This window comes from Drosophila obscura, unplaced genomic scaffold, assembly GCF_018151105.1.
Source record: "Drosophila obscura isolate BZ-5 IFL unplaced genomic scaffold, ASM1815110v1 contig_200, whole genome shotgun sequence".
NCBI lineage: Eukaryota > Metazoa > Arthropoda > Insecta > Diptera > Drosophilidae > Drosophila > Drosophila obscura.
In genome coordinates, this window is record NW_024542791.1 from 1,153,820 (window position 1) to 1,181,481 (window position 27,662).

The following is a 27,662-nucleotide window of genomic DNA, read 5'->3' on the forward strand; positions in this document are numbered from 1 at the left end:
ACTAGAGCACCCCTGAGATTTTCCTATTCAATAATTCTTAGACAAACAAACAAAAATATTATGATTAACCAAGCGAAAAACCCCACTCCAAACACGAACACATAGACACACACACACACACACAAACACACACAGAACACAAACTAATTGTGCAAATATCAATCCAAAAATCGAATCCAAATTTATATAAAATATTTTATACATACAAAAACTATACATATTGTAAAAACAAAACAAAAACAAAAAGAAAAAACAGTAACTAAAACAAATCAACAATTTCCAAAACGTTGTATGTAAATAGTTTATGATATTTAAAAATTTGTTATGAAATTATTTAGTTTATTTATTGTACCACCCTATGGAATATCCTCTAAGTTTCCAGCACGCAAGTGCGCGCCTCAGTTTTGTTGGTTCTGTTTTCATTTACCTCATTCAATTGTTGTTCGGAATATGTTTTTGGAAAATACGTAGTTAAATGAAAGCTAAATTGCAAATAAAAGCAAATACAATAAAAATATTGAAACCATGTGCGGATTGTCTAATCAATGGGTAGGGGAATAAACAATGGATATATTGCCAAAATTAATTGGGATATGTACATATTGGGAGGAAAAGTTCTGGACATGTGATGGAGCACCAAAGGCACCACCGAATAATGTTTCCAAAATGTTTTTTAATATTGGGACTATTATTGATAATCTGAAATCCAGTAGTCTACGAAAAACTGTTCAGAGTTTTAATTAAGTGAAGTTAAGAGACTTGCAGTTATATCTTGATTAAAAATCCGTTTATTTTTCATATAAACTTCCAAGTAGATCTTACGAATTATCAGAATATATGTACATAAGTACATATCTATTCTAAAATGCATATTCAGAATACTAGGAATTTTGTGTTTTTGTCTGGTACGAAAAACTGCTCGTAGTCGTACCTGCCATGATGGTGTCTCCAATGGGTTAATCGATGTTTTGCACGCCAAAACGAATTCCCGGTTCGAAGTACCACACACTCACATTCAGTCATATGGGGAAGCGCACCCATGAGTGTGGGCGTGCAAAAAGAGAGCTCCATCAAAGAGCGTCAATTGGCGCTCGCCAGCGCTCTCTTCTCACCGATCCGTTCCAGTCAGAGTGAGTCCCTAAACGGTTATCAACGACATCGACCGCAGTGCATTCCGAGCGCACAGAGTCAGGTTCGATGGCCGTTGGCTCTCGCTCTGGCAGTCATTTAAAAACCGTTTGTCCTCTCGAGCAGATCGCGTGTTGCGGAAGGTTTACTATATCTCTCATTCTAATACAACAATAGACCGGTTGATCCGATATTCCAGCACTTGTTTAGGAAAGTTTAATATGCCGCTAAAAATTAAAAATGTTTTGGTCTGCGATGCAGTGGACAAGTCGTGTGTGGAGCTGCTCCAAGAGCATGGAATTAATGTAAGTTTTCCATGGAATGCAAAAGCAAAAGCAAACAGTAATATGTAAATGTATTCGCATGCATGTACATATGTATGCATGTGTGCACGAGCAGAGACAATCAGCAAGAAATTGCACTTGATTGATTGCACAATTTAATCAAAGTTGTTTACGCATTTCTTTTCGACAAGGTCACATACAAGCTGAAACTCCCAGTGGATGAGCTGTGCAAGGAAGTTAAGGTGAGTTGTTGCCAAGGGATTTTAATACACACTCTTAATCAGATATTCCATGCATACATTGTATGCATTACATATGTATGTAGTTATACAGTATGTGTAAAAAGTGTTTATACATGGGAGCATTCAAAATGTAAATTGTTGCTACCATGCAAATTGTTAGTTAAGCACAAAAAAAGTGACTGAGACAAAGCTTGAAGTTCGCAGTGAAATCCAAATACTCTTTAATAATCCATTTTTTCGAATATTAAATTCTAATTAGAAATATAAAAATGATCAGCTCTAAGCAGCGCAATTATAGATTTTTAGTTATGGACAGTTTTTGTTAGTATCTTGGATCTTTCTCCATAAGTAAAAAATACCTCACATCTTGTCCATAAATTCAGTTAGTTAATTAGTGTTATAAAAAATGTGTCAAAAAATGTAATACTCCTTGAGAGGGTGTACAAATTTATACAAATTTGTAAAAACACTTTCTTGACCCATTGTACAATGTACATGCGGTTGAGATAAATCTATGTAAGTGAAAGCCTCTTAAAAGATTTGACTGCGGGTTAGAGACATAAACGGTTATGCATTACTTCGAAGTAACATAATACATCTGTATGTATTTATTTCGGTAACATAAAGCTCAGTCAAGAAATGCCTGTTACATAAAATCATGCAAGAATGCCGAGCATTTAAGGCAGCTGGTAAATATACCCTTGCAAGGGGAGATCAGATGGTAATCAGATGGCACTCAACCACAACAACTTGTGTTGCCATGGAAGCTATACTACTCATATACTATTACAGCCATCTGATAATAGTGATGCCGACTCGTAAACAATATTTTGCAGTTATGTATATACTTTGCAATACCCCCTGCAAGGGTATTGTAATGTCAAGAACAACAAATTACAATTCATACATACAACCATGTACTAGCACGAGCTTAAGTTTTACTTGTTATCAGCTATTGGCAGAGCGATTATCTGCTCACTCTCTGAACAAACATTTGCACAGACAAAAGTTTTGCAGCTGCAAATTCATTGAAATCTCATGATACTCGAATATATTGTAGTGCCCTCCAAATAATTGGATTTAGGATCCAGCAGTTTAGTTTAAAACATTTTTTTTATTTTTTTATTAAAAAAGTTATTTAATAAAATAACGTCTGCCAATAGCCGAATTATAGTCACATAAAATTCTACTGGAAAGCTGAATGAGCTTAATCTACTTAATTTTTTCTCATTCCAAAAATATAAATTTTCTCGCACCAAATGAGGCCATTAGCCGATGTTTCTTTCAGAAATCAAGAACTGCATTTTAAATTATCATTCAACTGATTTTTTAATCAAAGGATTAATAAAGGTTTTAAGTGTTTTTTACCCAGCTTTTAATAAAAAACAAAAAAAAAAAATAATTTTCCATATATTTTTTAGCGTTGCTCTTTTTCCGCAAACACAATAAATTCAGTCAAGCGTGAAAGTTTAACACGATTTGCATTTACACAAAAATGAATATGTTTGAGTGCATGTTTATGTATGAGTATGTATGTCACACAATTGATCCAATTTAATGCAGGAATCATGCTGGGAAAAATCATCAATTTGCTTGCGCATTTTTTCAGAATTGCGAAATTAATTAGAGAATTTAATCACTAAAATTTCCAAAGTAGTTACTTTTTTAAAGAGAACGAAGAGAAGAGAGATTTTTTTATATATGTACATGTTGTGCAGTATTAAGGTGTTTGCTCTGGCTGAACTCTATCAATATTTTGATAATGAATATGGCACCTATGACACATACAACTTCGAGCAACGAACCCGCCAATTCACAACATAAGATCACAGCGCTAGACATTATTATCGCCACTTTTGTCGGCCCAATCAAATGGTTCTTATCAAGCAAACTACCGATCAGACGATGTTGCCTTAACACATAACAGCATTATCTCAGAGTCGATGCACACAAACATTTGCAGAGCAAGATAAAACACTCCAAGTGCTGCCAGTTGATACGTACACTTGAAACCACAAAGGGCAATCGGAAAAAAACCGATTGCACTATTACTTGGCTACTATTACATGGCTAACATAAATATTGATGTCGACTTTAATTCTTATAATTCTCACATTACCCGCAGAAATATGATGCAGCCATTGTTCGCTCGGATACGAAAATAACCGCGGAAGTTCTAGCCGCTGGTGCTGGCAGCCTGAAAGTTGTGGGCCGTGCCGGAGCCGGCGTTGACAACATCGATGTGCCTGCAGCGACAGCGCATAATGTCGTTGTCCTTAAGTAAGTGCTCCTTAAGCCGTTAGTGCAAGCCCTTGGAGGGATGGTGGTATGCAGGATGTAGAATGGAGGATGGAGCATGGAGTTTGTCGATAGCCCAAAATTATGCGCATTTTCAATCGGCGGATTGGCTCGCTGTCGCTATTCTATTGCAGCCTCCAGACCGGCACTTGGGTGGGTCAATTGACGCCGTTTGACACGCATAATTAAGGGACCCCGAGTGTCGCGAGAAGTGGGAGTCGATGTCACAAGCCACAGCCACATTGCCAAGGATACGGAGCAAAGCGCGAAAATTTGCCATATTTTTTTTCTCCCTTGATTCTTTTATTTGGAAGAACATTTGCATAATGCTGTCTAGTCACAACAAACGCCACCCTGAACCTCCCACCTCCACCTCCAACTCTGACTCCCCCGTACTCCCGTACTCCGCCACTGTCTGTCAGGGCATTTAGGGAATGTTTAACTAAACTCTGACGCTTTCAGCACTCCGGGTGGCAATTCTATTTCTGCCTGTGAGCTGACGTGCATCCTAATTGGTGCCCTGGCTAGACCCGTCGTCCCCGCTGGCCAAAGCATGAAGGAGGGCCGTTGGGATAGGAAGCTCTACAGCGGCACGGAACTCTATGGCAAGACTTTGGCCGTTCTCGGTCTGGGACGCATCGGACGCGAGGTTGCCATCCGCATGAAGACATGGGGCATGAAGGTGGGATTGAGCAGATTTTTATTACCTTAGATACAGTATTAATTGAACGTGGAATGTTTTTGTAGATAATTGGCTATGATCCCATTACCACGGAGGCCGAGGCCAAGGCTGTGGGTATTCAAAAGCTCACCCTGGAGGAGATCTGGCCACTAGCCGATTACATAACTGTGCACACGCCTCTGATTCCAGCCACCAGAAGTGAGTAATCTTTTGCGCTGTGATATTTGATGTAAGGTGCCATATTCATCGATTTCCCCAGATCTCATCTCAACGGAGACTTTGGCCAAGTGCAAGAAGGGTGTCAAGGTCGTAAACGTGGCTCGTGGCGGCATCATAGATGAACAGGCCATCATCGACGCCCTTGAGAGTGGCCAAGTGGCTGGTGCCGCCTTCGACGTATATCCCGAGGAGCCGCCAAAGTCTGCGGTCACCAAGGCCCTCATCAGTCACCCGAAGGTGGTGGCCACGCCCCATCTGGGTGCCAGCACCGCGGAGGCGCAAGTGCGTGTGGCCGTCGAGGTGGCAGAGCAGTTCATCGCCCTAAATGGCAGCTCCCCGAAGTACACAAGCACCGCGGGCGTTATCAACAAGGAGGCCCTCGCCCATTATCAGTAGAGCGTAGGCACTCAAGAAGAAATTCGAATTAATTCACTCTCACAACTTTCAACATTCTCTGGAGATCCTAGAGGTCCCAGTTTTACGAATAGGATTTTTGTAGCACTCATTGTAAATACAAAACAGAAAAATATGTATGAATAAACATAACTGAACTTTTATTTTACCGCAAAAGAAGACTGTACTTTGAGCGAACAAGTAAAGCGAAAGTTGGAGAGCAAGCGCCTAACACTCTCTCTCTGGCACTCTATGGGTTCTTTCTTGCAAACAGCAAAAAAGCTCAAACTCTCTCTCTCTCTGGATTCTTGGAGAAAGCTAAGCAAGAATGAGAGCCTCTCTGTTATTTGTGCTCAAAATATCTCTCTTTCAACTCAAGCTTCTTGAAGTCTCGAATCGAACTCGTGCATATACTCTTTTAAAACTGTACCTCAGCTTTAAAGCTACTTAGCTAAATGTCAACAATTTTCTGTTGAATTTTGTTTCTGCATAGATCAAAAGCGAGGTGTGTTCAAGTGTATCAAAACCTTCGGGCCCGGAAGATAATTTTCCATTTAATTGTTGTTATTCATGGCTTGTCCACCCAACGAGCTTGTCCTTAATATATCTGAATGTCTGCCTGTTTGCAGATTACATACTGCAGGCAATAAAAAAAAGAGGGTGAGAGTAAAGTTTTCGGGCCCTGTGCATGGGATGTGTGCCTATGCCTTGGGCAAGTGTGAAACCCTCCAACTGTACCCAACATTGACCGGCTTACATACATATCTACATATACTTCTCTCAATCGTAAATGCTCTTTAATGCTGTTTGTCGATTAAAGTTAAAACAGATAATAAATGCGGCATTAAATAGTGACTGTAAATATGTATAAAATGATTGAAAATATATTTTTTTAAACATAAATTAATTTTATTTACAGCTAAAAGCAAAAAGTGGCATTGCCATTTAATTAGTGTATTAGGATTTATGTATAATGCATTGAAATGATGAAAGCTTCTTTAATTTATTTCCGATCTCTCCATTGCACAAGCTGTAAAGGCTCTATAAAAGTTGTTTATAGTTGTGTACATAGTTTGTATGTGTGTACATATGTATGTATGAACATATTTACGTATTTATTTACGTAACCAACTATTGATGAATTTTTCTTTTAAATCTATAATTTATCTACTTTTAAATACTTTATATGGGGGTTAAATATTCTTCGCTCTGCCCAATTTAATGTACCTTCTTAATAAGGGTATAGAAAGTGTCACTACTATGACACAGTGGGACTAGATAAAACACGGTCAAAAGTCAATTAGCGGGTAGTGGTCTCGCGTGGACATCTGTGCTAATCGAAAAAGTTTTTATTTACTACCTCGAACATCTCTCCTCGGAAGGGAACTCCTATTGCCAGACAAATGCAATATCACAACAACAATTAACTTATGTAGCATTGTGTTTCTTATGTGGTACTCGTTGTAGTGTACCTTACAGTACAGTAAAGTAAGTCAAACCCTTGAAATGATTTTAATATTTCTTTCTGACTTTTATAGTCAATGGTGGCCAACGACTGCCAAGAACTTCCCACTTGGATAAAGAAAGCAGTCCCCTGCAAATACTAACGAATACCAATTCATATGTAAAGTGTGGTACTACCCGAATATATTCCCAAGAAACCAAAACAATCTCTCCACAATAGCAATCAAAAATATTTAGGCTAAGCAAAACTCATATGTAGATGTGCGCTCATGGAAATTTTAGCGACAGCCTAACTCAATTCCTGAGTTTGTGACGCTCATATAAAAGTACACAAACTTAAATTAATAACTAAACTAAAACTTTTACTGGTGCATACAATATGGAATATTAATATGCAACGGCAGGAAACGTTTCTGCATGTCCTGTCAAATGAAATCTGCTCCTGTTAAATACATAATTTACAGTTCAGGAAGCTTAAGCGAATGGGCTGTTGGATGTGCACAAATACAAAAACACCTCAATCGGTTATGTGAATGTTTGCTGGGGACATGACTTCATGGCCAACAAAACAAAGTCGCCCAGTTGTCAGGAGTTAAAATTAAAATTTCATTTCAATCAGCTTATGTTGCAGCTCAAATGGAATCAAATTTTAAGTCAGAATTTAAATTGAACTAGGACGTGCACATAAAACGCTCTCAGACATTAGAAAAATGCCTACAGTGCGTTTCAGAACAGTCAGCTTAGGAGAAGTTTAACTGTTGAGTCGCTAAATGGATTACTATTAACCAAAACTTGAATGAGCTTAGATAGAGCTCCACTAAAACCGAATCAACAAATCCTGGAACGATTTTAAACTTGTGCGCCTTAATGAACTCCAAGAAAAACCCATTATGCTCGTATTATGGTTGGAATCTGATGGATTATTATTAGTTACTTGTAGTAAGGAAGGCCTTCCGGTCTGCCTTACACCGCTGGGTAACACTGTACTGCGCTTAGACCGAGTGTGACTCGGAGTATACTCCAAGTATGGAGTATTCAGTTACAAATTAACATTATCGATGAACAATTGCGGCTCTCGCGAGTTAATTTGAAATACAAACCTGAGACAGGCACAAAAGAATTTGAATGTGAAGCGTAATAAGACTTGTGATGCCAATTCAATTAGTTGTCATCTTCCACGTACTTGAGGATATATTTGAACAAATTTAATTAAAAACATTACGCGGCGCGTGAGAGTACTGATGACAATGGGATGGATGTCTGCGCTCTGAATATGTAAATTGTGCCCCAGGAAATCCTATTAACCCACTCATTGCAGCAGAATGTCCAGATTCCCATACCAAGCTTTTGGGTGGAAAGAATGACCATGACCATGGCCCTGAACCCGAACTTTAATTCGGAAAACCCAGCTAACCCACTCATTGCGGCAGAAAGCTCTTACGTAGGAGAAAAGACTGACCATGACAATGATAATGAGCCCACACAATGCAAATGGGCAATGGGGTCACTGCTGAAAAGGGTTCCGTTAATTCCTGCTCCATTTAAATGCAACACATTTTTCCTGTCACGGAAACCATTGATTTATCTCAGCTTCACTAGGATACTGCGCCTTAACTAGATATCCAAAGAGGAGTAGATAAGAATGAGGAGATGAGGATAAGACCCATAGAAACGTAAAAATATTTACAAATTTCTTGCTCCCAACATAAAGCAGGAGCATATGAGGATGAGGAGAGGAGGGTAGCCCGCATAGAATCATAATAATATTTACAAATTTCTTGCTCCAAAGTTAAAGCGCAATTTAGGCTACATTTGTGCCATAACTATGTATCTAAAGAAGATTGGATGAGGATGAGGACCGAGAATCGTAATAATATTTACAAATTTCTTGCCTCAATGTTAGAGCATAATTGAGGCTAAATTTCTTAGAAATATCAAATAAAATCATAACAAAATTTAAACTATTTTTCCATAGCAAATGTCGTATTAAACGCACCAATAAAATGCAAGGCTGCTGAGCAACTCTGAACCTGTTGACCTGCTTGAAAATAAAAGCATAAATAATTGGGTCTTACTTCCTTGCAAAAAAGCGCAACGGAAAATACAAAACAAGTTGCTTTTTCTTTCGCTGCAATGTTGATAATTAAGAGGATGTACAATGTTAAAAACAAATTACTTACGAATAAAATTACGTAAAGAAAAGGATGCCAAATACTTATTCTTCGAGGGTACATAAATGCGTTGCTAGAAAATAAAAGATAAGTAATTTGTATACGGACTGTCGCTGTTTTTATTGTCGAATAAGTCCCCCCACAAATCTATTTTCTCCACACAGCAAGAATGTTGTCAGATTATCTCCATAATTGACGACTAGACTGACTGAAGATGCCATTTGATTGCAGGTGGAAATGTGATTTGCAATTTGCACACAACATGATTTGGATAAACATCAGGAAGGAAATAGGTAATGTGCTCAACAGGACAGAAGCTATTCGACCTGAAGTGACATGAATCCTACGCCTACGCCAACGGCCAGCGGCCAGCGGTGCCGTACACAAATCAGCACTTTGGTCGGTATAAATTCAAAAACGGAAGATTTCGATTCATGTGGGAAGCAAACAAACAAAGTCCTTCACATGCTGACCACTGACTGACCCACCCAACACAACGAGAGAGTCAGTGACAGGGAACCCAAATACACGGCCATGCCACTTCCCTTGATCCCAGGACTCTATGGTTTTTGTCATTCATAGACCACTTAATTTTGGCGCGACCCCTCCGAGCCCTGTCATGCTGCTCGTCCTGCTCGTCCAACCCAAAGCCGGAACCGATACGAATCCGACAAAAGACACGAAGGCTCGTAGGCTATAAAAGGCCAGCCGAATCGGAACGAGCAGCCACAGTCTCCGCCAGACTACGGCCGTGATGAAGTGCCGTGCCGTACATAAACGTAACGGATAGCAGCGCCAGAGACCACCAGCAACTGCAGCCATCACCTGTTGGGATTAGGCATAAGAATAATAAATATATGTGTGGACTCTGGTCGGTTACTTACGGCTGTAGATGGCTTCTCGAGCGCTAGTGCAAGCCATGTGATATGCCTTGGTGACGTAGTGCGTCGCTGTTTACCCGTCCTTGTGCGTGACGATATCAGTTTCGTGAAAAATAAAACTTTATTGCGTCCGTTAAGAATGCCTGCCACTGCCACTGCCTCATCCGCATTCTGTTGCAATCTCGCGTTGCCTGCTGCCATTCTGGTGCTGTTGCTTCTGGGCACTGCAGCAGCAGCAGCCTCGACACGCCGTCTCTCTGACACGATAAATATTGGATTCCTAGCGGAATATTCCCAGATGAGAGTAAGTAAACTGAAGCTCCGCCTAACCCCATTTACGGAGATTTGTTTGCATTGAAAAATCTGAAATAAAATATCACCGAAATTATTAAAATCCCGACGCACATTATTTTAAATTGTATGCCCCACTAATTGTGTATGTGCATGCATAATATATGAACTGATAACATTTACAATTCAAATTCCAATCCATCCGAACGATGGCTCGCTCACAAGTCAACGCATGTCCGCAAAATATCATCAAATTTGTAGCTTCGATATTCGGCGACGACAAAATGACTCAAACACATCATCGCGGTTGTCCCTAGAGACGTTTGACGGGCACAGCCTGCTGCCAATAATTCTTCACTTAAATTTTGACTACATACAGTGCGTTGCATACGCATAAGACAGCTTAAAATGGCAACAGATAACTGGATTTAATTTCGAAATTATAGTAGAACAATTCCGCTTCACGTTCGGCAAATTATTCAGTCGACAAGCAAAAGTGGATCCCCATATCCACGAAAATATTTTTGTAATATTTGTGGAATGATGAACTTTGAAGTTTTTGGAGTTAGCTAAATTGATTGCTTTTCAGATGAATTTCAAATCAAATAAATAATTAAATCCAACATTAAATAGAATGTATAAAATGTCCCTCAGATTTTTGGCAACACTTTGAACATAGTCGCATAGTTCTGAAACGCAGTGTAATACCCAACCAACCCGACAGTTATTAAAATGAAATTTTGCACAAATTATATTTAAACAGTATCGTAGCCTTAGGCAATATTGACAATCGGCGAACGGGCCCCCCCTTTCAGGGTATGTGGGCTTCGATGTAATAAAGTTACACCTTTCCAAAGGATTCCTGTTTTGTTTTGCTTTCAATCTACTACCAGGTGAGGGAGCAAAACAAACGAGTAGCGTAAGAGAGATAAATGAGGATTATGCAGTTCCTATCGATTGGCAGGTAATCCCCATCAGGACACTAAGGCTTTCGGCAGATTGGAATGTGATTTAATTGGAGCCAGCAGATGCTGAACTCCTGTCCATACATATATCTACTATATATGTAAATAGTAAGCCCGAATTCCGAGTATCAATGCCTCTTACCGGACTATAACTGGCCAAGCAAATAAAAGGCACAGGAGCAAATCCATCAAGTGTCAGTTCTGCTTCATAAATTGGCCAAAGCCAGTAGCTTGGACATTCGGCAGCTGGCCCCTTTTTGCAGTTTGGCTTAATATAAATGGGGAATAAATGTTTTATACATCAGGGTGATATGGTCAGAGTTAAGCTGTCCCAAGATGGGAGATTGTGTGTGGTACAAAAATAGAGTGATGATGGGCATGACAAAAGAATCTCATCATTTTGGATAATCTTAAGGATTTGTGACTGTTTGTAGAGATTTTTTAAAACACTACTTTGTGACGCATTGACCTTTTCATATCTATTTTTATCATAACGTATGGGAAGGGAAGAATTTGATTATAATAATAATAATAATCTCCCTGGGGAAAACCTTTTGTATAAATCATATTGATTGACAGATAGTTGCCAGGTTACACGCAGGTAATTAAAGTAAATATTCACTCATCGCATATTTTCTATGCTTCTCCATCCAGTTTTATGATTCCCCATTGTACCATCTCACGATTGTTTTTATTGGCCTTTTGGGCATTCACGCCAGACCGACAAAAACAAAAGAAAGGACTATTATTAATTCATGAAGAACGATACTGACCAGTTTGAATAATTGGTTGGCCCTGAGGGTTTTTCATGCTCTGTGAAAGTTCAGAGAATTGAAAACTAGCCAATATATATTTCATTTAATTTTATTTTCGAGGTGAAAGTCTCCCAATTACTCTGGGACATACATTTTACTTCTGCAGTCCATTCGGGAAAACAGATATAAAGCGGGAAATGGCGCATAAAAACCACACCAACGCTTTTCCTCAGCTCATTAAAGGGACAGGAGCAAGCAAAAGAAAATGAAAGGATACAGTCTCTTCTTTTTTTTTTAATTTAATCACTCGCATTCACTCTTGCCATACATCATGTTGTATCAACAATATCAGTACAAATATAATACATATTTAATTTTAATAAACATCAAGAAGGAATGAAAAGTCCGGTTCTCTGGTCTGAGGCGGCATGGATGTCTTTTTAAAATAGCTTTTAGTATTCTTGGAATTGTTTACCTATGAAATTGAAAACCATTTATATTTTTGCCAGTTAACTTTCACTTTCTCAAAAATATTTTAATCTGAGCGCCTAAGCTGTTTGACACCAGCTCCCCCTGCCCGAAAGCGGTTAGCCCAGCGCGGTTAACGACACCAAAAAGTGTAAACAAAAGCAAATTTATGGAGCATGTTTAATGTTGAGGATATTTCGAAAAGTGTGTAGGTGTTTTGCCATCAGCTGTTATTGTTCTAAATTATTCAAGTCACTCCCCCAGCTGACAGACACATAATAGAATTGATTGAAATTAATGAAAGCCGAATGTATTTGAAACGAACTCTTAATCGGTTTTTGGAAATAGTGTCTTGTTGCCCAGAATATGTAAGGTGTTTATTCCAGTGGTACAAAAATCTTTGGAGCTGATTGACGAAAGCATGGAGCAGGGGGACATTGTCAGCGGACACCGCAGGAACTATAGCGACAAATTCCTTTCGTTTTGGCCCTGCCATTTCTGCGAATTCCTGAGCCGTTGGGAGGGCTTAACGGAATTTGATATTGTAATTTTCTTGTGTGCATTAAGCTGCTTCAAATTGTTTTAAGTCCAAGAAAGGGCATCGCTATTATGGTAACTGCCGTTAAGGGCCTCTCATGTAAGTTTTATTTTTGATATTTTAATGATACTTTTCAAGGGATAAGCCATTGACATATGAAACAGTGGAGTGAAACTTTATTTTTTTGAAAACAATACAGAGCATTATCTATCGAACCATTATTTTTTTAAGCCCCAAGAACATCCATTTGATTTTACATAAACTGTCATAAAATTTACCAATATTCTGCATTGGTTTTCCAACTTTTCTTTTAGCAAACAAGCTCCGTCTACTAGTCCCACTGTGCTAGGTAACTATGGAATTATAGCACATACTGTACGCACATAAGTGGCCTTTCTTTTCCTACCTTTCCGCTGCATATTGCTCATTTCTCTCATTTCCATAAAAGGTTGGGGCACTCTTGGGCGTGCACTTTTATTTGCTTTGCATTTTCTCCCCCCTTCTTACACATCGAGGACTTAAGAAAAGTCAAATGCAGCAATTCTTCATTTTTATGAGAATATGATTAATTAATTACATTCTTTTGAAATGGCAAGAGAGCAAAACTAAATTAAAGCAAAGGAATTACAAGAATTCCGTTCTCTGGGCAGACAAAACTTCTCTAAGTGAAGTATTTTAGTTGCAGGAATGTTGCCTAGTAGGTGTTGGCAATTAAGTTCATCTCACTGTCTGCACTCATTTTAAGGTAATTTAAGTCCTTGTGTCGCTCTGGCAACATAAATTATAATTACACATAATTAAATATTTTCTTTAATTTCTTATAGGGGTCTTCACTTATGATTTAAAAATGTTTAAAGAAATAAATATACAAATTTAAGTAAATACATTAAAGTAAAAGCTCTCGTGAACCAACCAGAGCTTGTTTAACTGCCAAAGACTTTCATCTATCTGCTGTACAGAAAGAATAAAGAGCATATATTACAAATAAATAGTTTTTCCAAGCAACTGTCAGCCCAAAACAATCTCTCACTTTATTCAAATCCAAGTGTTTTAGCTGGAACACTTTCTAAGCCTTTTTTTTTGGTTTCCCCATACTGTTGGCAAGTTGCCATTGTTGCTTTCGTTTCTGGGCAACGGGAAGAACGAGAACGCAACAGACTGAATTGTATCTCTTCATTAGCTTGTTGCTCTCAAATGCCCAAATGATTGCATTCGCGATGGTCAATCTCGGTCTAAAGGCCGTCAGCAACGACATTTTGCCCTGGGAAATTAAGGGTTCTGTGCAGAGACCAGAACCCACGTACATACTGGGTACAATGTGTGCATTTCTGCTGCTATGGCGATTCGCATAATTGCTTCCTCGAACGTGATGGAAATCCTTTTGAAAAAGTCAATACAACTTGCCGATTTATGGGACATTTTCTCTCTTTAAAGCCCTAAAATAGGTCTATTGCCATTGCCAAATATTTCTTCTATAAGTTGGCAAACCAAATTTGGCAAAATTTTGATTGGGAATTACATTTTTAATCACTTAATTAATATTGTTCCGGGGCATACTCACAAATGTATATACTTCCACAAACCAGAATATGCAACAGAATTTCCATAATTGTTGACCAAGTCACCACATCTCACACAGCTCTCATCCCATGCCAAGTGCACAAGGGACGATTCCCAGCAACACGACAGACCACAGCTTGCCATCGACACCGACTGCTTATTTAAAGCTCCTGTATAATTGGATTAAAATGTGAATTAAAACCAGTATGAACAGCCGCATATTCCGTATAACGACTGACCGTTACCCACTACCCAAAGAGCTAAAAACAATATTGGAAAATGGAACTTTGCTTGGCTTTTTGGTACAGGGTAGCTGCAAATATTTAACTATTTGAGCTGAAAATTATACCCAATGCTTCTCATCTAAATCTACCATACATCCATAGTTGACTGCTACAAATCTACGGCTTAGGTATCAGGTACACGGTATGTATGGTATGTTAGAGTATGTTTTTTTTTTGCCTTTTTCGTAGTCCTTTTTTTATCTTGTTATTTCAATAATTTTAATTTGAAAAGGGATTCTGCCTCTCAACACTTAAACCTTGCCGAATATTTTTAATTACGAGTACATACTTCTGAATGGGGCCGTTTATGAGAGATTTTCATCGTTGCCCTCAGTTCAAGCTGTTACTGAAGTTGCGGCCTATCTGGAGGTTTGACGCTCTTCTCGCGCCATTGCACACAACTCAAGGACAACAAGTTAGGGCCGGTCTGGTCAAGAGCCTTCTCCAGTATCAAGTATACTTCTGAAATATGTACAAGCACTTGAGTGCGGTCTTCAGGTCTTAAAGGACTGGAATCATTGTTCAAATCGCTGATGACTACCAAAAAAATCGTAAACAGCCTTGTCGCTCGTAGTTGTTAAAGAGAGAATTTTACTAGCAATCTTCCACTCATGAGACGAATGTCCTGCTACACCTGACCATGACCATGGTCACCAGTTCCATGCATGACAGGGTTAGGCTTAGGCGAGCGGGCTTTCTGAGATTTCAAAGGACACTGAGGCACCAATGCTCTACTTGGGGTCTCCACCAGTACCTTGGTCCAGCTTGGGAGAGCTTTGTCAGTCAAGAACGAAAGCACATCCTGTTTTTTTGTTGCCCCTTTGAAGTGCTAGTATCCCTACCTAATGGATATTAACGGCGTGACAGACAGCCTCTCATCGCTGTAGCCGGATACCGACTAGACGGCGCCTAACTCAGCTACAGAACCACTTCACAATATTTAGACACAATTTTGTGTGTGGTTAAATGCCATCATTTATATTTATATTTATATTTGTATATCGAATATTTGGCCATGGTTGGTTTGTATGTCAATATGCAACAGTGCCTAATTAAATGCATGGTTGGTTAGGTGCAGCCCACCATTTAGTTGTCAACAAATGTTGCACGACTTCCGGAGGCGTTTACAATATTTGATAAAATTTCAATGTACATTGCCCAGCAAAACAAATGCAGATCATAATTTTTCGCGTTTACTTTTTGTTTAATATGTATTTAAATGAGATTTATTTTGACTTATGTTAGTTCAGAGGAAATGCAGCTGCCTAATTATTTTGTTTATAATTTTATAATATAAAATTGGGTTAGTAGCAACAAATAATAGTATTACTGCCACTAATTAAATATTAATTTAAATAAGCTGTATCCATTGCGGGATTTATTGAATCGTGTTGGTGTTACATGTGTTGCACACATCTATGTATAAGACGGAAGTCGAGGACTCCTTATAGTATTTATTTGAAAAAAATTCATAGCTACATACGTGCAAATCGGCATCCGTCCATTCAGCAGTTTATCTCTTTTTCAGTCAAACCGTGTCATCATCTATGGATTTCAGATGCTAGAATAATTAAACAAGTCAAGTCAAGAAATGTTTTATAGTACGAATTAGCACAGAAAGATATAAGCCAGGGGAGAGAACGAGATGGGAAGTTGCGCTGCGCTCTACTGGAGTCCATGAAAACTCACCCTTAACTGCTAAGCCACACTGGAAGTGTGAGAGCGCACAGGAAACTAATTATCTTTATTTGGGAATAAAATATACCCATGTAGTCTATGAGTATCGGTTCTATCGGTTCTGATCAGTGAGCAATTTTTTCGTTCAATCAATCAATCAATTTTTTTCGTTCTGTCAGTTTGTTACAACTTACATTTTTGTATTTTCACAGCTTGATTCCAAATTGTGTGTTTATACTTTTAAAACAATATGGTTAACTTATTGAAGAAGCTGTGCGACAATTGGCGAAACCGGACATTTGTATTCATAATGCTCCAGGTGACGGCTATCATATCGATGATGGATGTAGAATTGAGCGCGCTTGTGATTGAGCGGAAGACTCGCAGTGTCTTTATCCAGAGACCTGAAGCCATATTGATCTTGAATTTTGATACACACGAACTGCTGCTGAGTCCAGTGTATTCTCTCTGCGCACTGAGCTTAATTTACTACGGATATGGTGCGGTATATCTGCGTACAAGAGCCCCTTTCAACGGCTTTCGCCAACGTCTATGCCAAGCCAGTATGCTCCTGTGGCGCAGGTTAAGTCACATAATGATCCTCCCTTGGTTAATGCTGGTGCTTCAAGGCATTCTACCGTATCCCGAACGTATATGGAACTGCCTTTTCACGGAAAACGAACGAGAGATCAGTCACTTTTATGCTATGGCCTCTTTCGCCTGTTTCTTTTGGATCATGTCAATTCTGGTGATAATTTGGACTTTGCTTATGGTCATGAGGTCAAACCGAAAACTGATACAATCCACACAAATCCAAGCGAATGAATTTTCCGAGATACGTGCCTATGCACATGCAATAAACGAATCGCTCGGCTTTCACTTGGTTGATATCAATGCGCTTTAGGCAAAGCGCATGAAAAATATATCATTAAAGATCGGCTAGATTTAATATTAATAATTTATTGGTATTTGGGCGTTCTATCATCTATCATCTATGCGAGGACAAGCTTGTCTTTTATATTGCACGTTCATAAATCAAAATCTAGCAAGTACTTATGCTAATCCAATGTCAGTCAGAGTTTGATTGGATGGTCCGCTGGACTCCGGAAAGGCATTCAGTACAATAATCTCAAAAAGTTTCTTACGAGCGATGGTTCAACGATCAGCAGCAATATCATATGGTGATCCTATACAGTGAAATGTGGAATATATGGGCTTAGCTACTCCACATAAATAAAAATCAAAAATAAAATAAAAGCCATACAAAAACGAGAAGGAACGTGTGAGTCGCTTCTAAAGACGCGACTCTACTTATACCCGTACTCAGTTGGTATATACATTTTTGAGCTGATTTGATGATTTTTTTGAATTTTAGAATAAAAAAAAGAATTTTACATTTTAAATTTTTTTGCTACATCTGCTATCTACATCTACAATGTATATTATACATCTAACATGTAGATTGTACATGTTCCATTTAGATTCTACATCTCCTCCGCTAGGGGTTGCTCGTGCACTGAACGCGGCAGAGTGTGCGAGCGAGATGGAAAATGAGTTGTGTTGTCGTTGGCAGGAGGAGGCAGGGGAAGCAACTGAAAATTAATTTCGTCATTCTAGCTATAATTATGATCCGATCTAATTCAGATTCGGCAGTCTGGTAGATATGGGTTTTCTCTACGATACTGCATTTTTAGTTTTATCGTATCTTTAAAATTGTGCCTGCCACAGATTTTCGTCTTTTGTGGGGGCGGAAGGGGGCGGGGCGAAATTTTGAAATATACTTGTAGCAGTGTGATATCACATGAGTCTGGAAACCAAATTGAGATCTGAGATCTAGGCGCTCATCGAGACAGACAGACAGACAGACAGACAGACGGACAGACAGACATGGCTATATCGACTCGGCTATTGATGCTGATCAAGAATATATATACTTTATGGGGTCGGAAACGTTTCCTTCTCTGCGTTACACACACCCACTTTTACCACAAATCTATTATACCCCTTAACTCTTTTTGAGTACGGGTATAATTATCTTCAGCTTCTTTTGGGGAAGAATCTGTTCACGAAAGCCTCTGAGAGTTCATCCGAAATTCCGAGACCAAGCTCAAATCAGTTTAAATTGTTTCAGATGTTTCCCCATTTCCATTAAGATATAAAATATTAATGGCGTGACTTTGGGCAGATTAAATCCAATGGCTTTAAGCGTCTCTTGCAAGCGCTGATGAAGTCGAGTCACGTGGAATACTTTGGTCGGGTTGTTTGAGTTTCCCACTGCCCTACTAAGCGGCAATTTATGAATAAATTAAGTGTCAAACACACACACACACACAACCACAAACCCTTCCCTATCGCTGCTGCCAGCGGAGTGGAGCGGCTGGTTGGTTTTGATTCGTCTGGCTTTAATGTGATTCAATTTCCCTCAGGTGACACTTGGCGGACTGCCACTTGCTGTGGAAGACGTTAACAAGAACCCACATCTCTTGCCGGGCAAAAAGTTGGCCTTCAAGCCCGTAGACATTGGCAAGCAGAGTACATATCGGATCAAGTCCTTGAGGCAAGTCTTGTCCAGCCACGTGGCCCATTGACATTGACCCTTTCTGATTAACGTTTCCAGGGCAATGACCCAAATGCGAGAGAATGGCATCACCGCCTTCATCGGACCCGACGAGAGCTGTACGACCGAGGCTCTGCTGGCTGCCGCCTGGAATACCCCAATGCTATCGTTTGTGAGTAAGCCGATTACAAAACAAAAAAAACTTTAAAGGGATTCCAGCTATTCCAGCTCGACTTTGTATGGGCTTGATCTGAGTTTTCCATTAAGAGTAGATACATATTTCATTATAGTATTTTCTGTACACCATTTGCCTTCTATCCTATGTAGAAATGCTCTGACTCAATTGTCTCCAACAAAAGCACATTTCCCACCTTTGCACGCACTCTGGCACCAGCCTCAAAGGTAATGCCCCCACCCCCTCACTAAACTAAGAACTTGCTCAAATAAATCTTAAACATTCCCCCGTTAAGGTGTCCAAAAGTGTTATAAGTCTGCTGAGCGCTTTCCACTGGCAAAAGTTTGCCATCGTAGTGAGCTCCAAGCCAATTTGGGGCTCAGATGTAGCACGGGCCATACAGGTGAGTATTCTATATCTATTTTATGGCCGTATGCCCCACTGACTTGAGGCTTGCTTTGTGGATCAGGAACTGGCAGAGGCGAGGAACTTTACCATCTGCCACTTTAAGTATATATCGGATTATATACCAATCACGAAAACACTTTCGCAGATTGATAAAATCATAGAGGAGACCTACACAACGACACGCAGTAAGTAACGAAAGCAAAGAAGTAACCACAAAACTTTTGGGGGAAAACGTTGGGGGAATGGCAGCCAAGACCTTCAACATAATGAGCGTAATGTATCGAATATTCCTGCAGTTTACGTATTTATCGGTGAGCATATAGCAATGGTTGACTTTGTGCGTGGACTGCAGAATCGACGGCTGCTCGAGAGCGGCGACTACATTGTGGTGTCCGTGGATGATGAGATCTACGACTCGAATCGACGGGTGAACATAATGGAACGTAGTAAGTGCGATATATGATTTAGATGGTCCCGGCTAGAGTTCTAATGCATGCACCATCTATTCCAGATTATTTAGATCCTTATATTAGAAAAGAAAAGAGCAAATCACTGGACAAAATCTCATTTCGTTCAGTTATAAAAATAAGCATGACATATCCACAAAACCCCCATATTCGGTAATTTATCTGAATCTTAGTCAAACTAACTGTGCGTATTTTTGTTGCCTCTTTCTAACAATCATTAAGCGATCTTAATCTCAATAGATTTTTAATAGATCGATTTGAGTTTTGCCTAATAACAAAAAAAAAAAAAGTAGTTTGAGTTCTTTTGAGCATGTTTTAACTAAAATTATTAAGATTTTTTTGATATATTTAAACAATTTGAAATATATAAATTAAATTAAAATTAAAATGAAATTTCCCATGGCAATTATTTATTTAAAAACAAAAATCTAAAAAAATTTCGACTTTAATTCCAAGCTAGTTCACCATTTTAATACATATATTTCAAGTTATTCATTTGCATGGATTTTTCAATATATTATGCAAAATTATGTACCCAATTTTGTCCGTCTATTTTTTTTTTGTGTGTTCCATTGTGTTTGCAGCGACATTTGTTCAAAAATCAAGGAATATGCGCGCAAGACTCCATTCCTGGTGCCATACCATCAGCGTGTATTCGACAACATATCGGTGGGTAGAATATTGAATATGACATCATATCAGTTCACATCTGTTTGATCTAGGTACCCATTTACGGACTGCATCTTTATGACAGTGTGATGATATATGTGCGCGCCATATCGGAGGTTCTTAAGCTCGGCGGCGATATATACGACGGAAGTCTAGTAATGAGTCACATTTTCAATAGATCTTATCACTCAATACAAGGATTCGATGTGAGTGCGAATTACTAGAGAGTTATGGGGATACAAAATGTTGTGGTAATTTAGTTAATTTTAATTTAATTGAATTTTTGATCATAAGAAATCACTCATACATTTGCGACGTGATTTTTGTTGTTTGCGATTGGACTAGCAAAGAGGCGAACATTCAGCAAACCTCGTACAATTAAATAAATACACATCACAGCATATGAGTGAATAATTGCATTTTAAATACGAATAAATACGCAGCAAGCCACAGTTCAGTTGCAAATGACCTACTTAATCGGCTCGGCTGGACTGTCAGCCAGTTCACAGTTCACAGTTCATTTGTCAAATGTTCGCACGTGCTAATGGGCTTTCAGATTTCAGCTTTCTGCCGCTCCTCTGAAATGTAGTTATTACAGGACTTACGCTGGGGTCATAAATCTCACACTTCAGGTTCAAGCCCAATGCTGATGATGTGGAGGAAGAACACGACAGACAGACAAGACAGAATGTTCGATTGACGTGTCAGCAATTGAGTCAAAGGGGATATTAAACCAAATCAAGTGCTTAGTTTCATATGACTATCCGCTGATCGAGCTATATACGATATTATAGAATGTACCCACAGCAATTAAATCCCCATATTTATTACCAACAAACCTCCACTTCCCCTCATAGGTTTACATAGATTCCAATGGCGATGCGGAGGGCAATTACACGGTAATCACATTGCAGAACGATTTAAGCAGTGGCTCCGCGGGCGGATCTCTGGCCAAGATGTCTATGCAGCCAGTGGGTTTCTTTGCCTACAACAAGCATTCGCTGATACCAGTGAGAAAAAACTGCTTCGAACACCACGAATCTACTTAATAATTCGAAACATTCCTAGGAGTTTCGATACATAAAGAATGACAGACCCATTCAATGGCTCAACGGTCGCCCACCTTTGGCAGAGCCCCTCTGCGGCTTCCATGGAGAGCTGTGTCCGCGCAAGAAACTGGACTGGCGGTACCTGGCCACAGGTCCATTGTGCGCCCTAGTCGTTGTGGTGGCCATCGCTCTGCTAATCAAGCAAGTTGCCACATTGCCATTAGTTATTCTTTTTCCTAATTATTATGTTTATACTTTAATTCTTTTGCAGGCATTATCGCTATGAGCAGACACTGGCTGGTCTATTGTGGAAGGTGGACATGAAGGAGGTGACGGTCATCAATCTGGGTGAATATAACAATCCCAGCAACAAGAACATAGTGGGTGAAACTTTTCGATATATTTATATGTACTTAATAGTCTGAGCTTTTTATATAATTAATACCCTTATTTATATATATTTTATATATCAACATCTGCTTGCCTCTGACCCTCTTACAGTTTCAAATCTGTCGTCAAAGTATCCTTGTGGTTGGCGAGCCCAACAAGCGGTCCTTTACAAATATTGGTACGTTGCTTTCCATATTAAGCATCATATTCCATGGTCTTATTTGATGCAGCTCTTTTTCGGGGTAACATTGTGGCCATGAAGAAGATTCACAAGAAGAACGTGGACATCACTCGATCGATACGCAAGGAATTGAAAATAATGCGTGAAGTGAGTGCGAAATGAGAATCAGAGAATCCGTCTGTCCAAGACGGAAGTGTCAGAATTTAATCCACACAATCCCAATCCCAATCCCAATTCAAGGTACGTCACGAGAACATCATTAATTTCATTGGCGCCTCCACGGACCATGGATCCGTAATACTGTTTGCCACTTACTGTGCCCGTGGCAGTCTGGAGGATGTGCTGGCCAACGAGGACCTGCATCTGGATCACATGTTCGTGTCGTCGCTGGTCTCGGACATACTGAAGGGCATGATTTACCTGCACGACTCGGAGATCATATCGCATGGCAACCTGCGCTCCAGCAACTGCCTCATCGACTCCCGCTGGGTGTGCCAGATCTCGGACTTTGGCCTGCACGAGCTTAAGGCGGGTCAGGAGGAGCCCAACAAGTAAGGGCTTACTGGTTTCACTTTTTACCGGGAAATCTTTCCACTCCAACTTTGTGGTCTTTGGTGACGTTCTCAGAACTGAGCTGGAATTGAAACGTGCCCTGTGCATGGCGCCGGAGCTTTTGAGGGATGCCTATCGACCGGGTCGTGGCTCACAGAAGGGGGACGTCTACTCCTTCGGCATACTTCTTTACGAAATGATTGGCCGCAAGGGGCCCTGGGGCGACACCGCCTACACGAAGGAGGGTGAGGCCTGCTGAATCCCTGAATCCCTAATTCAAAAAAATAGCCAATAAAATAATTACTTTACTTATGCATATTATTTTTTTGTTCAAAGAGATAATTCAGTTTGTCAAGTGCCCGGAACTGCTGCAGCACGGCGTATTCCGTCCGGCTCTGACGCACACCCACTTGGACATACCGGACTATATACGGCAGTGTCTCTGCCAGTGCTGGGACGAGGATCCAGAAGTCCGGCCCGACATTCGACTTGTGCGCATGCATCTAAAGGAGTTGCAGGCTGGCTTGTATGTACCAAGATTTTGATTACAATGGGAAATTCCAAAAAAAAAAAACTTATAAAAGAGAGTGTAAAGTGAAGAAAGCTTTTTTGGGGAATATCAAAGGGCGTTGACAGTGACGCAGCGCGGTAACAGGCTGTTGCCTGCTTTGAACATGGGATAAAGGGCAGCTGTAATTAGTTTAAAATTATCCAAAACAAAATGCCTCTCTTTAGTAACTCTGAGCTGCATTCACTTCCAGAAAACCCAACATATTCGATAACATGCTCTCGATAATGGAGAAATATGCCTACAATCTGGAGGGCCTCGTGCAGGAACGCACCAATTTGCTCTACGAAGAGAAAAAGAAAACGGACATGCTACTCTACCAGATGCTGCCCAGGTATAGTACATATGTATATACAGATTGATTGACTTTCCGATTGGCTTAAATGAAATCTCTTTTGTTCTTGGCAGAACTGTGGCCGAGTTACTGAAGCGCGGCGAACCCGTGGAGGCGGAGTGTTTCGATTGTGTCACCATACTATTCAGTGACATTGTGGGATTCACGGAACTCTGCACCACCAGCACACCCTTTGAGGTGGTGGAGATGTTGAATGATTTGTACACCTGCTGCGATTCCATCATATCCAACTATGATGTCTACAAGGTGGGTTAATGGTCATGGCTAAGCTTAAAGAAACATTCAAAAATATTGCTCCCATCCAGGTGGAGACGATTGGGGATGCCTATATGGTGGTGTCCGGACTGCCGCTACAGAATGGCAACAGACACGCTGGGGAGATAGCCTCCTTGGCCCTGCACTTGCTGGAGACGGTGGGAAATCTCAAGATACGCCACAAGCCCACGGAAACCGTTCAGTTTCGCATCGGCGTACACTCGGGTCCGTGTGCGGCAGGTGTCGTGGGCCAGAAGGTACGTGAATACCAAGTGGGATTTATGGGTTTTATGTTAATATGTTTCGCGCCATATTAGATGCCCAGATACTGCCTCTTTGGGGACACTGTGAATACAGCGTCGCGCATGGAGAGCACCGGCGAGTCCATGAAGATCCACATCTCAGAGCTGACGTACCAGCTGCTGCAGTCAATTGGCAGCTATGTCTGCATCGAACGGGGTCTGACCAGCATTAAGGTAAGTATTTAATTATGAGTAATATTTTTGTGGATTCTACAAACCAACTAAAATCGCAGGGCAAGGGCGACATGCGAACCTATTGGCTCACGAATCGCCTACAGCCCGAACTGACGCCGGATCTGATCAGCACCGTGGACACTGTGGATGCCTACTGCTCCATGAGCCGCATCAGCATGGATCACCCACTGCTGCAGTACCGCAGCGCCGTGCCCGGTAACATTAGAACGGGTGCCTGCAACTGTGCCACAAAATGCTTATACAGTCGTCGCTCCGATGACAACGTGACCAACTCCCACGAGACGCCAGAGTTCCCAAAGATGAGCGAACCGACGCAGATCCACTGCAATCATTTGTGCGTCTGTCGCTTGAACAGCAGCCAACTGCTCAACAATCGCAGTCCGCGATCGGCGCCGAGCATTACCTTTCGACTATAGGATGCCCATATCTTTGACGGTGGAGCCTACGATGGGATCGGATCTATATCGAGCTATATGTTGAAATATTTCTTGACGTCCATCAATGTTTATGTTTTTGTGAATTAATTATATACGTATACGTAATTACATATTAGTATTTATATATTTTGCGTTTACTTTGGACTATTTCTGAGCTTCGCCAATTTTGAAATTATCCTTCAGGGACTGCCAGCATTCGTAGTAGGCAGCATCCAGTTTCTGGCAGGTTTCCTCGCCCCATTTGGTAACGGCCAGACTCAGCGAGGACTCAAACATAAAGGCCTTTAAGGGAATCAGCTAATGTTGATATCAAATATCTTATGTTAAAACCCGCAACAAACCTGAGTTCCCTCAGCGATGCGTTCCGGCACAAGCTTGGCCTTCGAGGCACCCTCAAAGCACTTGACATCCGGACCATGTGGTGTCATAATCGAGTGTAGCGTGGCTCCACCCGCGGCAAAGCCATCCTCCTTGGCCTCATACCTACCCAAAATCAAGCCCATGAATTCGCTCATGCAGTTTCCTATGCAAACAGAAAAGTACACCATTAATTAAGCTATATATAGATTTGTTGTTGTTGGTAAATCTGTACATACTGTGATAGTAGGGCGGGCGGAATGTGTGCTCCTGAACGGACCACCTTGGTGGAAAGATGACAAAATCGGCAATGGCGGTGCCAGCTCTCAGACTTGGACACGTCAGAACTGTGAAGATGCTGGGATCGCAGTGATCGAAGCTCACCGAATTGATGACCATAAACTTGGATAGATCGTATTTGTAGGGCACATAGTTGCCATGCCAGGCAACCACATCGAAGACGCTGTGACTCTGCTGGGCAACAAAGAGACTGCCCTGGAATTTGGATATAACCAGAAAGTCTAAAGATTTTTATTAGTTTTACCAGCTTCAAGTTGATGGGAAATCTATTCACCTGCGATGTGTTGATCGTTGAACCAAGCGACTGGCGTTTCAAAGTCTCTGGGATTGGCCAGGCCATTGGCACCGATGGGTCCGAGGTCGGGCAACACGAAATGACCATCGTACACCTCCAGAATATAGCCCCTGAAAATGGTTTACCAATTAAAAAATAAAATAAACCTATACTGAGATATTTCCCTACCTGGAGGCACCATTCACACTGACCGCAAATCGAATGCCCTGAGGAATTACGCAAATCTCGTTGGGTGCCACCTTCATGCGACCCATCTCGGTGGTTATATCCAGAACTCCCTGCTGAGGCACTTGAGTGCAGAGTTGGGTATGATCAGATTAAAGTATTCCCCTGAACGGAACCCCCCCCTCTTACCGATCAGGAAATCTCCATCGCTGTTGTAGAAAGCCGAGCTGTCCATGGACCCGTTGCATGAGTAAATGTGGATGGCTAGACCATGGCGAGCTCTGGCATCGCCAGCACCACAGACCGTATGCAAACCATCGACAAAGGTAATCTTTCTGCCCTGCTGAGGCGGCAAATCGAAAGGTTTCCAGCGAAGCTAAACAACGATAGGGACTTAGGTGCAATTTCCATGTGCAATTTCCACCCATAAATAAATATTCACCTGATTTGGGTTTGGTGGCTGCTCATCCCAGTTTTGCTTGAAGTAGGTCGCTCCTTTGAATGGCTGGAAGGGCTGATGCACTGCCGAGGGCAGTCTCCTGTAGAGCCAGGTTCTTGCGTTCTCGGCTCTAGGCGCTGTGAAAGCGCTGCCTGAGAGTTGTTCGGCATAAAGTTTGTAGGGACAGACCTGAGGCGAGTTCTGACCGACCGGCAGCGCGTTGGGATACCGCTCATCCTCGGAGGAAAAGTGCGAGCCAAAGCCCGACAGGTACTAAAATTTACAAGAAACAAATATAATGACTCTGTATAAATTATTTTTATTTGATTTTTTCTTTAAAATGAAACCGGGCACAAGCTGATCAACAAATCTAGTTTCAAACTTGTTTTTTTAGCAGAAACCGAAGAGCAATAGTATGGGGTGTGTCCCCAATAGAAGACGCGAACTATATTCAGATATAGCAACTATAGTTCGACAACACTGTAAGAGGTACTCATTCACTAAAGGTACTCAGTTTACTCATTTTACTCTCACAATCAACTAAACGTTTAATCGAACCACTCCGCTTTATATTTCAGGTACAGTTTTATAGAACGGTAAGACCAACTTCTAAGATTATGTATTATATTCTTAGAGAGAGAGCGAGAGAATTTTTGTGCACCATAGTTGTTGATCAAGAACATCCTCTTAGATTCTCTTCACTTGCAAGCAGCACACAGGTTTTATTTTAGAACAAACTCCACCGTATATCACCGTAATATTCACAAGTCACGAAAATTTGGAGCAAAGTTCACCTTATATTGCGACATAGTATCCTCAAGCGTTCAAGAGTATCAACTGAACTTCGTCGCTCACCAGAGACCTGTATTTATATGCGATCGGATGGGTCTAGGGGCAGGCCACTTGTTTACCAGTTACTAGGTGGCTAGGTGTTTTAAATACCTGCCGGAGAAACTAGTCGCCGGGAAAAAGGCCAGTCCCCTCCTAGAATCTACCGAACGATGGCAGATGCAAGCACCAACCAACACATACGAGCCCCCCCCTGGGTTGTTTAGCAAGCAAGTTTGTTTTGATTTTGCTAATATCTAAATCGAAGCACTGAACCACTGGGGAGGCATATCATGGGCTGACTTAGCATAGCGGATATTCTGGTTATCATACCCCCCAAATACTAGAGCAGAGGTATACCAAATCGGAGACCGGTGGGTGGGCTTGAGAGGTGACCAGCAGCGGAATGCTACAGAAT

At 40.8% G+C, this 27,662-nt stretch overlaps 3 protein-coding genes and 1 long non-coding RNA gene across 7 annotated transcripts; 2 read left to right on the forward strand and 2 right to left on the reverse strand.

The window, feature by feature from the left end:
- Nucleotides 1-1,218: 1,218 nt before the first annotated feature.
- LOC111069164 (D-3-phosphoglycerate dehydrogenase) lies at nt 1,219-5,423 on the forward strand. The gene is made up of 6 exons (XM_022359073.2): nt 1,219-1,433; nt 1,604-1,654; nt 3,780-3,934; nt 4,415-4,634; nt 4,700-4,832; nt 4,894-5,423. Exons 1-6 carry the CDS (start codon nt 1,350-1,352, stop codon nt 5,247-5,249), a joined length of 999 nt encoding a protein of 332 aa, XP_022214765.1. The 5' UTR covers nt 1,219-1,349; the 3' UTR covers nt 5,250-5,423.
- Nucleotides 5,424-9,793: 4,370 nt separating this feature from the next.
- LOC111069161 (guanylate cyclase 32E) lies at nt 9,794-24,950 on the forward strand. Of its 2 annotated transcripts, XM_022359071.2 has the most exons (23): nt 9,794-10,066; nt 18,727-18,857; nt 18,918-19,029; nt 19,185-19,259; nt 19,328-19,435; nt 19,502-19,625; nt 19,737-19,886; nt 19,952-20,060; nt 20,492-20,576; nt 20,630-20,782; nt 21,434-21,586; nt 21,645-21,826; nt 21,897-22,005; nt 22,127-22,193; nt 22,246-22,343; nt 22,437-22,747; nt 22,824-22,993; nt 23,085-23,274; nt 23,510-23,650; nt 23,725-23,917; nt 23,977-24,183; nt 24,244-24,402; nt 24,462-24,950. In XM_022359071.2, exons 1-23 carry the CDS (start codon nt 9,902-9,904, stop codon nt 24,837-24,839), a joined length of 3,570 nt encoding a protein of 1,189 aa, XP_022214763.2. In that variant the 5' UTR covers nt 9,794-9,901; the 3' UTR covers nt 24,840-24,950. The 2 variants fall into 2 exon arrangements, with proteins under 2 accessions (XP_022214763.2, XP_041449821.1); XM_041593887.1 differs by lacking the exons at nt 9,794-10,066; nt 18,727-18,857; nt 18,918-19,029; ... (5 more) ...; nt 20,492-20,576; nt 20,630-20,782 and adding an exon at nt 20,792-20,827.
- LOC121404433 lies at nt 9,992-16,780 on the reverse strand. 3 transcript variants are annotated; one of them, XR_005967982.1, is made up of 3 exons: nt 16,313-16,780; nt 16,107-16,168; nt 9,992-10,125 (listed from the first exon to the last, which is right to left on the reverse strand). It is a non-coding gene; the product is annotated as an uncharacterized LOC121404433 (long non-coding RNA). The 3 variants fall into 3 exon arrangements; XR_005967983.1 differs by lacking the exon at nt 9,992-10,125 and adding an exon at nt 15,924-16,039; XR_005967984.1 differs by lacking the exon at nt 9,992-10,125 and adding an exon at nt 15,924-16,039 and having other exon boundaries at nt 16,107-16,184.
- On the reverse strand, nt 24,924-27,313 carry LOC111069160 (homogentisate 1,2-dioxygenase). Its single transcript, XM_022359070.2, has 8 exons — nt 27,211-27,313; nt 26,420-26,689; nt 26,167-26,353; nt 25,981-26,101; nt 25,792-25,922; nt 25,457-25,738; nt 25,202-25,383; nt 24,924-25,142 (listed from the first exon to the last, which is right to left on the reverse strand). The coding sequence occupies exons 1-8, from the start codon at nt 27,223-27,225 to the stop codon at nt 25,005-25,007; spliced, it is 1,326 nt and encodes a 441-aa protein (XP_022214762.2). The 5' UTR covers nt 27,226-27,313; the 3' UTR covers nt 24,924-25,004.
- Between the last annotated feature and the right edge of the window lie 349 nt (nt 27,314-27,662).